Consider the following 13,340-nt stretch of genomic DNA (forward strand, 5'->3'; position numbering starts at 1 on the left):
TTGTCACAAGGTACAATCTGTGTTGGTTTGAATTGAATTTTCATGCCATAGGTTTTAGGTTGATCGTTGCTTGGTAAGGGTTTAGTTTAGGCTCAAATCACTAGATCAATATAAGTTGTGTAGTCATGTACCAATTAGGCAATAATGGAACAGATTGCGGTCCAAAATCTTAATTATCATGTTAAATCAAGGACTTGTTTAACATCAATTAAATTTTCAAGTATTCAACTTATTAGTGTTAATTGTGTTATTGATTTGATACCTGCAAATACTTTGTTAAAATTTGTTCAAACAAAGACCTAGGTGTACACTTGATCATAAGGGGCAATATTTGGTGAAAAATTTATCCAACCTCGGAAAAGGGGTCGGACAATCTAATCTTGTAATTAAAATTCTTCCTAAATCCAACTTTCCCCCAAACCAAACTAAATTACTTCCTTTGTCACTTTTCTATGATTACATATTCTATATTGGGCACATTCTTTTTATGGTTACATTTTAAAACCATCCTTAATGCTTCCTACTTACTCGATCTCATATTATCTACTTTGGATGCAATTATTCCTATTTGCCAAAATATTTACACATTCTCGGATAAACTATTTCCATTTTTTAAAAGCTTAAAACTATATTCAAAACAAATATTTTCATTTACCGGAATATTCACCTACTCCAAAAACAAATATTTTCATTATACATACTCCCAAAAACCTTTTTTTTTTTTTTTTTTTTTAAATACACCAGGTAATGACATGTGTCATTGCTGGTGTTTCGTTTAGTATATAGTTATTGATTGATACATTTTCATTAGTACTTAAATAAAATTCCAATGATATTTAATAAGTTTCAAGTGATACAATTAGGGCATGTTCTCTTACGTTGAAATTCAGTTTAGTTCAGTTCAGCTCATAATTTCCTTCTCTTATAAAATATTAAGTTCAGTTCAGTTCAGACAATACTTAAATAAAATTCCAATTTTATTTTAAAAGGTTCAAGTTGTAACAGTCAAAGTATGGTCCTATCATTAAATCTCTATTTTCACATGATGGTGGGGTCCAAATATTTGTTTTTTCTCTTTTTTTTTCATGCACTTTTCTAAAAGAATCCACAAATGAGATCGTCCATGCACTTTAGTTACAACACATATTTTAATAATGTTACGTATTAGCCAAGGCTCGAGGAAGTAGTAATGCAGTATTGTTATGCGCTTACAAATGCATAACAAACACTACTAAAATATTCAAAATCACATAGAAGAGAGAGGAAAGGAAGAGAGAGAGAAAAGTAGGTGGGATTACTTTTAATTGTACCCTTAAAAACTTGTATAATATTATTAATTATTTAATGATACTATATATGCACATTATTAGAATCACTAAATGCATAGATAGTGCTACTATATACATAATACCTAAATATTCAATGGTATTATTTGATCACTCAATAGTATAACTCTAAATTTAGTGTATATATATACATTTAGGTGTAATTAAGCCATTTCCCTCGTCATACAATTATTGATGCATAACAATACTCCATATAAAAGCCCTGATATTAGCCTATACATAACTAACCTCCACTATTACTTCCTTGTCAAGAGTGTCAAGACTCAAAAATGAAACCCAATACTAAGGATGGCAACGGGTCAGATTCGGAGTAGATTATGCTAAATCCGGCTCCGACCCTACAGGAAGTCGGAGGCTAAATTTGACTCCGACGTCCAACATCTGTCTCCGACTCTGACTTCAATATCCGACCTTCGACTCCGAGTTTTTTTTTTTTTTTCGTTATTCAATATTCTTTGAGAAATTGTGCTATTTGGGCCTTTACAACCCACACCCAATGCCACCATGACCCACACAAAAGTCCACTATCTATTGGAGTCGGAGTTGGACATTTCTCGGATTCAGATTTTCTTCTCGGATTTTTTGTAGGATCCAACTCCGACCCTCCTCCGACTCGGAGTCAGATTATTTTAACGGAGTCGAACTCGGATAACTTTTTTCTAGGATTTGGAGCGGATTTTTTTACCTCGGATCGGGACGGAGAAGGGTCGGATCCGGACCGGATTGCCATCCTTACCCAATACGATAGCCATAAGCCCAACATGTCATGTGAAGCAAAAGAGAAACGGAGAATCGGCCCATTTAATTCTCGACTCTTCAAACTAGAACCGCATCTCCCATCCATCAGATCCAAAAACCAACGGCCACGATCAACCCAACCAACAGATTCAACTTATTGGTCCACGTATCAAATCCTCCAAACCTCATTGGTCCACGTCATTTCATATGACGCTTTGTTCGTTTCAAATTCCTTCTTCAATCAAACTCCATTCCCACTAAAAAAAGAAAAAAACATCAAACTCCCACACAAACTCTCCAAAATTTTCTGATTGGCTAACAACATCATCCTCGCATTCCTATTGGTCCACGTCATCACTTCTGACACGTCCCAACTTCACTCTCTCTCTCCTCCTCTTCACTCTATAAATACCCTTTCTCTCTCCTTTCTTAGAAAACAGAACTACTGTGAAGAGAAGAAACACAAAGCACTACCTGAAGAAGGAGAAGAAGAAGAAGAAGAGTCGGAAAAACTAAACTACGTCGTTTTATATCACCGGCGAAGATAATGGCGGGAGCGTGGAATTCACGCGCATCGTCGATTGCATTCGGCATCATCTTATTCGGTGAGCTTACTTTCTCCAGATCTTTGTAGTTTTATGTTGTGATTGAGTTTTAGGAAGTTGAGATTTGAACTGCATTTGAATTTGAATGATGTTGATTTGTTTGTTGAATGTTGTTTTTGGTTTATGATTTCGGATCGTTTTGAATTAAGGAGTGAGAGTGAGAGTGTGATAGTGATTGATCGCATTATTGTTTGATTTGCGGCATTAAAAGTAGATCTAATGTGTTAGTTTTCAATAATTAGTTATCATGAAACAGTGATTTTGCGATCTCACTGAAAAATAAGTGTATGAGCTTGAATCTGTAAGTTTCAACGAGAAGTTTGGTTGGATCTATAAATTTTTCGACGCAATTTGGAATGATATATGTATGTAATGTGAAGATCAAACGTAAGGTTGCTGAAATATGTTTATGTTTGTAATTGATCTGTGTTTTGATTAGTTTGACGAGTGAATCTGTGTAGTTTTAGTTCGTGATTGATTGAAGATATTAGGAATTAAGTATTGATTTTGGTGTTGTTTTCATGAAATATAAAATACAGTATTAGCTGATTGATTATCATAACAAGTTGAGTATTGTTTCATGTATTGTTTATTTACATAGTAGTATAATTTATTGATTTAACAATCAGACGTTAACAATCCGATTAATCGAAGATAATGTTGATGAAACTGTTTAATTCGAATAAAAGCAATGCAAATATGAAATATGCAATATTACTTGAATATAGTTAATATAGTAAGTTTCACAAGAGATATATGAGAGGATGTTAGTGCACAATTAGTGCTAAAATTCGATTAATTTAAGTTTTGCAATAATGTGATGTTCAAAGTATGTTATAGTGTTAATATACAAAGTGTTACACAGTTAATGTTCCCGAATGCAATTGATTTAACATAAATTTTCTTTTGTTTTTGAAATGAATTTCAGGTAGTTTATTTGCTTTCGTTAGTGCGAAAGATGAAGCTCCTAAGCTCGGTACAGTTATTGGAATTGATCTTGGTACCACCTACTCATGTGTTGGTGTGTACAAAGATGGTAAAGTTGAAATTATAGCAAATGATCAAGGTAACCGTATCACTCCATCATGGGTGGCCTTCACCAATGATGAGAGGTTGATCGGAGAGGCTGCCAAGAATCAGGCAGCTGCTAACGCCGAGAGGACTATTTTTGATGTCAAGAGGCTTATTGGAAGAAAGTGAGTTTCTCCCTCTTCTATTTCACTGTTATATGCAGGCAATGCAGCTATCCAAATTCCGTGCTTATCTGATGACATTTTGTTTGACAGATTCGAGGACAAGGAGGTCCAAAGGGACATGAAGCTTGTGCCTTACAAGATTGTGAACAAGGAAGGAAAGCCTTACATCCAAGTTAAGGTTCAAGAAGGCGAGACCAAGGTTTTCAGCCCTGAGGAAATCAGTGCTATGATTCTTACAAAGATGAAGGAGACAGCTGAAACTTTCCTTGGAAAGAAAATCAAGGATGCTGTTGTCACTGTTCCTGGTTAGATCGCGAGACCATAATCTATTGAATAATAATATTACCGCTTAGACTTTGTTGTTTTACAAAATTTGAGTGATTACTTATATATCTGTTGTGAAATATGTTGCAGCTTACTTTAACGATGCCCAGAGGCAAGCTACCAAGGATGCAGGAGTCATCGCTGGTTTGAATGTTGCTAGGATTATTAATGAGCCTACCGCAGCAGCCATTGCTTATGGATTGGACAAGAGGGGTGGTGAGAAGAACATCCTTGTCTTTGACCTTGGTGGTGGGACATTCGATGTCAGTGTTTTGACCATCGACAATGGTGTTTTTGAAGTTCTTGCAACCAACGGAGACACTCACTTGGGAGGTAAGATTGCCTCTAGGAATCATGACTATTGATATATCAATCACTTAAATGAACTCTTCAAATTGACATGCTTTGTTGTTTTGTTCTATAGGTGAGGACTTTGACCAGAGACTCATGGAATACTTCATCAAGTTGATCAAGAAGAAGCACAACAAGGACATTAGCAAGGACAACAGGTCTCTTGGAAAATTGAGAAGAGAGTGTGAACGTGCCAAGAGAGCTTTGAGTAGCCAGCACCAAGTCCGTGTTGAAATTGAGTCTCTCTTTGATGGTGTCGATTTCTCTGAGCCACTCACTAGGGCTCGTTTTGAGGAGTTGAACAATGATCTCTTCAGGAAGACCATGGGACCCGTCAAGAAGGCCATGGATGACGCAGGTTTGGAAAAGAACCAGATTGATGAGATTGTTCTTGTTGGTGGAAGTACTAGGATTCCCAAGGTCCAACAGCTGTTGAAGGAATTCTTCAATGGAAAGGAGCCCAGCAAGGGAGTTAACCCTGATGAGGCTGTCGCTTTTGGTGCTGCTGTTCAGGGAAGCATTCTCAGTGGAGAGGGTGGTGAAGAGACCAAAGGTACTTCAAATCTTATTCCTCCATATCTACTATACTAGTTTGAATACTTAACTTGCAGTGAAAGTAGTTTTTTGAACATCTGACTTAATTGAGTTTCGGTTCTTGCACAGAAATCCTTCTCTTGGATGTTGCACCTCTTACCCTTGGTATTGAGACTGTTGGTGGAGTTATGACCAAATTGATTCCAAGGAACACTGTTATCCCAACCAAAAAGTCTCAGGTTTTCACCACTTACCAGGACCAGCAAACCACCGTCACCATCCAGGTATATAAATGTTCATAATTGTTGACCTCGAGCTCTTCAATTGAAAATTGTAGTTCTAACATGACATTGATTGCTGTAACAACAGGTCTTTGAAGGTGAAAGGAGTCTCACCAAGGACTGCAGACTTCTCGGGAAATTTGATCTTACCGGAATCGCACCAGCTCCAAGGTTTGTTAGAATGCCAAAATAATCTGTCCTTCCTTTGCTTTGAACTATTTTATGTCTGGTTTGCTTATATCTAAATTTTGATATGAAACAGGGGAACCCCACAAATTGAAGTCACCTTTGAGGTGGATGCCAACGGTATCCTAAATGTGAAGGCAGAAGACAAAGCCTCAGGAAAATCCGAGAAGATCACAATCACAAACGACAAGGGTCGTCTCAGCCAAGAAGAAATCGAGAGAATGGTTAGGGAAGCTGAGGAGTTCGCTGAGGAAGACAAGAAGGTGAAGGAGAGAATTGACGCCCGTAACAGCTTAGAGACTTATGTCTACAACATGAAGAACCAAGTCAGCGACGCCGACAAGCTTGCTGACAAGTTAGAGGCTGATGAGAAGGAGAAGATTGAGGCCGCTGTTAAGGAGGCTCTTGAGTGGTTGGATGACAACCAGAGTGGCGAGAAGGAAGACTACGAAGAGAAACTCAAGGAAGTCGAGGCTGTCTGCAACCCAATCATCACCGCTGTTTACCAGAGATCTGGTGGGCCATCAGGTGAAAGCGCTGATTCAGAAGATGCTGAGGATGGGCATGATGAGCTATAAGTGGATCACTGATTCAATTGTTCGGTGTATTAGGTTTAGACTAATGGTCTCCTTTTGGGAGCTTTTGGAAGAAAAGACGCAGTAGAATGTTTACGGGAGTTAGAAGAAAACTGGGATGGGAAACTCGTTTGGATTTTCGGTTTTCCTCTTTCCCTTCACCAAGTTCAATTTTTGAGGGACAATGTATAGGATATTTCAACTGTTTTATCAGCTGAAACATTAGTATTTTATTTTTTTTTACTTAAGAATTTATAATTGCTTCTGTTTTTGACTCGTCTTCTATATCTTGTTTTCAAAAGAGATTAATATTTATATTTGAGCTCAATTAGGAGGTAAAAACACGCGTCGTTGTGCCCTATTTTCTTCAACAAGTGACCTTCGACTTTTACCTTCACACCACATATCTGCTATCATTAAAGAATATGATTCTAAGCACAAAGCATTGAGCTTTTCATTTCTTATACCCCGTTGTTACCAATTCCTCGCAAAATGCATTCTACTCGTATAATAATTGTGTAATTCTAATTTCCCCATTCACTTGATTCAAGGAATAGCAACTGGAAACTCTAATGATAACCTATTACTTCATCACTGACATTTCCAAGAATCCTATATGCAACATAAATATCCAATTTCAAATAGGAATGTATTTCATAAAGTTTCTTTTTTATCTACTTCTTAAAGCGACTATTACGGACATGAGTCCTTGATCAACCAGTTACACAGATGATAGGGACAATGACAACGAATAAAAGTAAATAGATGAAAGTAGTTAATCTCAAATTTAGAAATGAAGAAAAAAAGAAGCTAAAAGTACAAATTTAATAAGTTGAGTAATTGAGATACCCTTATTTTGATATACAAGTATTGAATTACAACTAGAACATAGGTACTATATAATTCATATTCATTGAATAAATTGAAAGGATGGATTCCACTGAAGTTGGAATGCCAGAAACGAAGGACTCGAGTTTAACGACAAGAACTTGTGTCCATGATGGTGGGGTTGGTGGATGTAACTGTGTACACGGTTTAGACGGATTCAAGTTCATTATTCAGAATGCTAACATCTCCTAGCAGCACAAGGAATGCCAAATTACTTACAACAGATTATAGACATTTAAATTTGCGAATGCAAAGTTTAATCTTCTTCAGATATTGCAGACAAAGAATAATTTTACCACTTGAAACGGCATACAATATTAACCTATATCAACACATCTTCAAGACAAAACAGGAACATGATTGATAATACGAAGCATGTACAAATCCACATGGAAGTTCCTAACCGAATTAATTAGCAGTAGTGGGAGTGCAGGACAACCAAAAAAACCCATTACTCAACCACTTTATCAGTTGCTCGCATCCAAGGCCAATTCTTCTCACAGAGCTCATTTGGGGATGCATCATCATTATCTTTTATGTCAACATCAGCATTATGCTTCACAAGGTATTCTGCAATAGCTTCTCTATCACAAACAACAGCATAATGCAATGCGGTTTGTCCTTCATTGTCCTGCAATAGCAATTAATAGTTATAGTAAGATTAATGTAACCAGTAGCTGATCAGATATCAAGATACTGGATCCCCAAACAGACAAAAACAGGATGAAGCAAATGGAACAATATTTGGAACATTACCTTAGCATTCACATCTGCATCCTTGCTATAGAGCAAGTCTATGACAGGAAGATGACCACGATCAACTGCCCAATGCAACGGAGTCCGGCCTTCACTATCTGAAGAAAGTAATAATGTATAAGATGTTCTCACACAAATGACTAGAGGAAAATAGTCCTGTGATAAATCATGCCAGCTCTATTTACATATGCATTTGGCTCAAAATAATAAGTAAACTGGAATATATATTAACCACATTCGCCTATTTGATTGGGTTTACTTTTTCCCACCACCTCCAAGGATAAGAAGAGTACTTTTTTTTTTTGATAAAATATAGTTACCTCGCTTTGAATAGTTTCCAATGTATCTACAAGTCTGGTCCAACTAAAACTTCCAATACAGACAACTTCACTCGCTCAAATTAAGAGTTAAAACAAATAAATATCTATCTTCTGCCAGACCTTATTAATATAGATCACTACGATATCATCATTCATAACAACTGCTTGTCAAATTTTTATAATTTTTTCCTAAAGACTCTGATCTAATCATCCAGATTTATAAAACCAATAGGTTCACATAAATCACATATAATTCTTGTGTGCACTTCTTCTGTGCAGAGACACGTGAATTTACATAAATCGTTCAGTAGTTGTTTTAAATTTAGTTTAAGATAACATTCATAGACTTAGAGCGCAAACCTTTTGAATTTGGTGAAATGCCGTTCTCGATGCATTTAAGCAAATTCTCTACATCACCTTCTCTAGCAAAGGCATGTATAGCATCCATTTTCCTAAAAAGAAATAACAGCATGAAATAACATAAAAAATAACCGACCAAGTTGCCCATTCCCATATAAATACTCAAAAAATTACACACTGAATACCTTCAGCACTAAAAAAAAAAAAAGAATTTCCAGACCTAAGCATTGATGAAAAGACATAGCACCAAACATGTCCATGCATGAGAAAGGATGGACCATTCAGTGACTGGAACAGCTTTTAATGTCAGATGTCTTAAATTCATACAATTTCATCCAGACAGCCTATGTTTAACGACAAACCAGACAGACTCAACAGACATTGAAAATGTACGAGTATTCAAGCATATTAGTAATGATGATCTTGTAAGATGGAAACCTAAAAATAATGAATTCTTAGCTCTACATTTCAGAAGTATGTGAGACATTATGTATACAACTACGCCCTTGAACATGTCTTTCAGCCCAGCAAGTACTTAGATAATTTCATGACATAAACAGGACCAATGGTTGGACAGAAGGCATTGCAATTTTCCAGCAGAAGAATGATATAGATTACAGATAAGATCTCACAGCACATTGAAAAGCATACTGACCAAACATAATCCGCACACACACCCCCCAACCCCACCCCCACAAAATTATCATAAACAAAAAATGCAATACTTGTATGTAAGTTTCATAGTTCTGGCAAACTTACATTTCAACTCCAGAATCCTCCTCATGAATGAAGCTGCTGAAAACTGGTCCCATAGGTCCTTTTGGATCTGAACTATGCTCCTCGGCATCTCCATTTTTGGTTTTCTGTCAACATGGTTGAAGGAAGAATAAAGGAACTTATAAATTGGAACCAAAAGTCATTAGCATTAGCATTAGCCAAACTAGGGGGTGTTGTCTGGGGAGAGAAGGGGGGGGGGGGGGGGGGTGCCTTCTAAAAGTACAATCTCACCTCTGCTCCACCACTTGCCCAAGAAGGAAATAATTCTGTCACAATATCAACATACTTCTGCATTGCATCCTCAGGAGGCATAGCACCCATTTTCTGCCACGCATTCCTATATTATATCCCAAAACAAATTATAGTTAGTTAGGAGAGTTTCTCATGATCATGGGGGGTCAGTTCTAGGTCATCATATTCTCCTAGTTTCATTATTCTTAGTTTAACTGCGATGGATGAGGTATGGACTCATGTCCACCAAGAGTTATACAGAGAAGATTGCTAAATTTGATATTTTGATCATCATACTGCAATGCCTTAATCCCCACCCCAACACACACAACAAACACAAGAGAACAAGAAATGTGTCTACTTTACTTTCAACTCCATTACTTTTTCACTAGCACAGCACAAACATAAAAATGTGTCTACTTCTTGAAAAACTCCCTTTCCCTATCTAGTATGCCTAATGTAAGAGGTTAGAGTGAGTGATCATAGCATCCACTTCTCCACACATTTATACAAGCAGCACGTCAACCACAGGGAGCCGTCCTACTCCACATAAGACCAACATTTTCAGAAATCAACAAAGTATGTAATGTACAAGGCTTCCATGAATGATTATGGCATCAACTTCACCAGAACAAAACAATATAGAACACATCAAGGCAACATCTTTAAGATAGAAAAAGACATCCCTCACTTCAGCTATTGTTAAAAATGCTTAATTGATCTTAATCAAAAGGTCCACAAAGGCAACACCTAAATTTTTTAACTCGGTAATGTTGCCTAAATCGACAATAAAATAATCCTCACACAAGCTACAAGAATGTTTCTTAAAATTAAATAATGACATCAACGTACTAGCCGTATCAATTATTGGTCTTAATCAAAATAGGATATCCTCTTCATCAGAATTTCGATACTAAACCAAAGTTTCTTATCACAATCCAAAATCAATCTCCGTCACCAACTATTTAAATAAAGACCCCGTTTAGTTCAACTCCAACTTTAGTAAATTCCTATCACAACAACACAAATCAAGCCTCCTACCACCCAATACTTCATTTTAGTCACATCATAATCCAACAGCATACTATCTCCATCCAGAAACAATAATCACACAAACTATACTTAAATACCCAGAAAAACACTGTCCTAATTTATGATTTGATTTTCTCAAAACATGCCTCTAGTTATGTTTTCGATATGGTAAAGCGTAAGATCTAATCAACAATCACATCAGTTCTTGGTGAATTCATGCCATATAAGGGGTTAGTATGTCAATGTGACAATCACCAAATCACAGCCAAATCAAACCACCAAGAAACAAGAACATGTACATATAAACCACAAATAAAACACAACATTATTGACAGAAGTAACAATACCACTTGGCTCGAGCTGTCAACTTAAAAGCCGGTGGCGGCGGGGCGCTGCAGGGACCTTCAGTGGCAATCTTATACAACCCATAAAGCTGAAGCTGAGCATCATTCCCCACTTTCTGAGCCATAATCTTATCAGCAGCAGACGCCGCGACGAAGGCGGTAGCAGCACTAAAAGCCTCATCAAGCTCAGTACTCTCCACACCTTCCCAATCATCGTCATCAGAATCAACATCATCCAAAAACGCATCACCAGCAGTCACACTTCCTTTCTCCGCCAATACCGACGCATTATCATCACTAACTCTCGACGCAATCTCACTCAATTCTCCCTCAGACACCGTCGAATCAGGCTCCGATTGAACCGACGCTTTCCGAACATGACGCGCATTCGACGGCGCAGGCGCCGCCGCAGCTACAGCGTCAGCATCAACGTCGGCGTCAGGTGCGCGAGAAATCGAGAGATTCTCATCACGAAATGCAGTAACAAACGAGATCAACTTCGCAAGCAAGAAAGAGAAGATTAATCCAATGATTACCGATTGTAATAGCTGCTGCCAATCGCCCCCCATTTTTCTGTAACCCTAACCCTAACCCTAAACTTCAAACCCTAAGAAGCTCAAAAGTTGGGGGAAAATGGCGGTGATTGCGATTGAATCGAAATCGCAAAACCCTAATCTTGAACAAAATTTGATCGAATACTTGATTAATTGATTGATTAATCGGTGATCGAAGAACTAGAGAGAGAAAAGATTCGGAAGAAGAAAGAAGAGAGAGAAAGAAAGAAAAGGAGGTGTCAAAGAAGGAAGATAGAGAAAAGTGCAGAATTGAGATGAGGACGATGAGCTTGTACCACGTTTTTTAAATTTTAATAATTTGTCAAAAAATGTGAAATGTAACAAATGTTGGATATTCTTTGTGTATATTTTGAGTCACCATTTTGTATTTTAATTAATTAATTGGTAACATAATCCAAAGGGAAGAAAACATTTTTATTTTTTTTCAATTTTCTCAAAAAAGCCAAAAAATATGAATGAAAGAGTCAAGACCTAATAATTTCTTTGTCCTTTGTACTTTTGTAGCTAGGATTAATTGGGGACTCATGATTGTCATGCAATCTTGCTTGCACAAACGTTGTAGATTTGGGTGTGAAATTTTGGGCATCATACTAGTAATGTTGCAATAATTGATACGCTGTATATGATTATTGCAAACATATTATAAGACTTAAGAGGTAGAAGTCAAGATAAGATGTTAACTACACTTTACAACGTTATCTATTAACATGAATGACTATATGGTATCGCGCGGTTGAAAGATTTAAAGTTGAATATCATTGCTGATAGCTTATGCCATTACTATAAGTTTTTTTTTTTTTTTTTTTTTTAAACGATTAGTTTTGCAGTGTTTTGTTTCTCTTTAAAATTATTGTTTTGAATGTGACTTTAAAATTTCAATCTACTCACATTTTTTTTTTTTTTTTTTTTTTTTTTGTGGCATAAAGAAGTTGTCGAAGTGGTCAAACTCATCATGTTTACCAATACACGAAAATTCTTAAAAGTGCATGATAACCTAATAATACATAGAGATCATATCAAAATCGTGTATTCTTTTTATTTTGATAAATGCTCGAAGTACTTTTAAGAATACAAATTGTATGTCTTTATCAATTATTTTCATAATGGCATAATTCTTATCCCTTCCATGGCCAATTAATTTTTTTTTTAAAAGGACAAGATTCTCTAACAGAAAGAGCTAGGCTAGCTTAGCCAATCAACCAAAATACAAAGGCAAAATAGGTTGAAAGATATAGCATAAAAGTTGTAGTAATTACAATTCCAAAGCTTAAAAGATAGAAATATTGTAAACAATCCCTTTACATAACGTAGGTGGTGCCGTGGTGGTCCTAGCTTGTGAAGAATAGTTGGGATAAGATGAAAGCAACTTTTAAATTTCACAACTTTGTCAAACTTTACTTGAAATATGCTAGCTAAGAGTTTTGAATCATTCAACAGAAATCTTATGTATAACACAATTTTATCATTCAAGCAAGTTACAATTACATAATCTAGTCAATTCTCAATATTTGCATATACAACAATTCCCCTAAAAGAAAGGAATAAGGTTCAAAATTTAGGTTATTTAACTTTCATTTTGAGTGAATTATTAAATTTGTAATGCTAATTATTAAATTTGTAATGCTACTCGTACCTCGTTCATATACTTCTTAGTCCGTACAATTTATTTATCGGATTTAATAAGAATGTAAAAGAAAGAAGGGAAATTCTACATAATACCCCTGAGGTATTGACTATTCCACGTTGTGCCCCTCCCTTTGAAAAGTTCCACGCTGTAACCTCAAGGTTCCAAAAGTGATTAAGCTGTACCCCTGTCGTTATCCTTCCGTTACATGTTGCCGTTAGTGGAGCCCACTTTACACCTATTTAATTTTTTTCTCAATTTTCGTGCTAAAAAATGTCCCATTATATGTTTTAGGGG

General features: G+C 36.4%; 2 protein-coding genes across 2 annotated transcripts; one reads left to right on the forward strand and one right to left on the reverse strand.

The window, feature by feature from the left end:
• Positions 1 to 2,503: 2,503 nt before the first annotated feature.
• LOC145631632 (luminal-binding protein-like) lies at positions 2,504 to 6,410 on the forward strand. The gene is made up of 8 exons (XM_081683752.1): positions 2,504 to 2,689; positions 3,618 to 3,885; positions 3,976 to 4,190; positions 4,300 to 4,542; positions 4,634 to 5,113; positions 5,224 to 5,378; positions 5,464 to 5,546; positions 5,638 to 6,410. The coding sequence occupies exons 1-8, from the start codon at positions 2,632 to 2,634 to the stop codon at positions 6,137 to 6,139; spliced, it is 2,004 nt and encodes a 667-aa protein (XP_081539878.1). The 5' UTR covers positions 2,504 to 2,631; the 3' UTR covers positions 6,140 to 6,410.
• An 885-nt stretch (positions 6,411 to 7,295) lies between these two features.
• On the reverse strand, positions 7,296 to 11,720 carry LOC145631633 (acyl-CoA-binding domain-containing protein 1-like). Its single transcript, XM_081683753.1, has 6 exons — positions 10,848 to 11,720; positions 9,469 to 9,574; positions 9,220 to 9,323; positions 8,461 to 8,552; positions 7,781 to 7,878; positions 7,296 to 7,655 (listed from the first exon to the last, which is right to left on the reverse strand). Exons 1-6 carry the CDS (start codon positions 11,411 to 11,413, stop codon positions 7,476 to 7,478), a joined length of 1,146 nt encoding a protein of 381 aa, XP_081539879.1. The 5' UTR covers positions 11,414 to 11,720; the 3' UTR covers positions 7,296 to 7,475.
• Positions 11,721 to 13,340: the final 1,620 nt, after the last annotated feature.

This window comes from Chenopodium album, chromosome 5, assembly GCF_948465745.1.
Source record: "Chenopodium album chromosome 5, dcCheAlbu1.1, whole genome shotgun sequence".
Classification (NCBI taxonomy): domain Eukaryota; kingdom Viridiplantae; phylum Streptophyta; class Magnoliopsida; order Caryophyllales; family Amaranthaceae; genus Chenopodium; species Chenopodium album.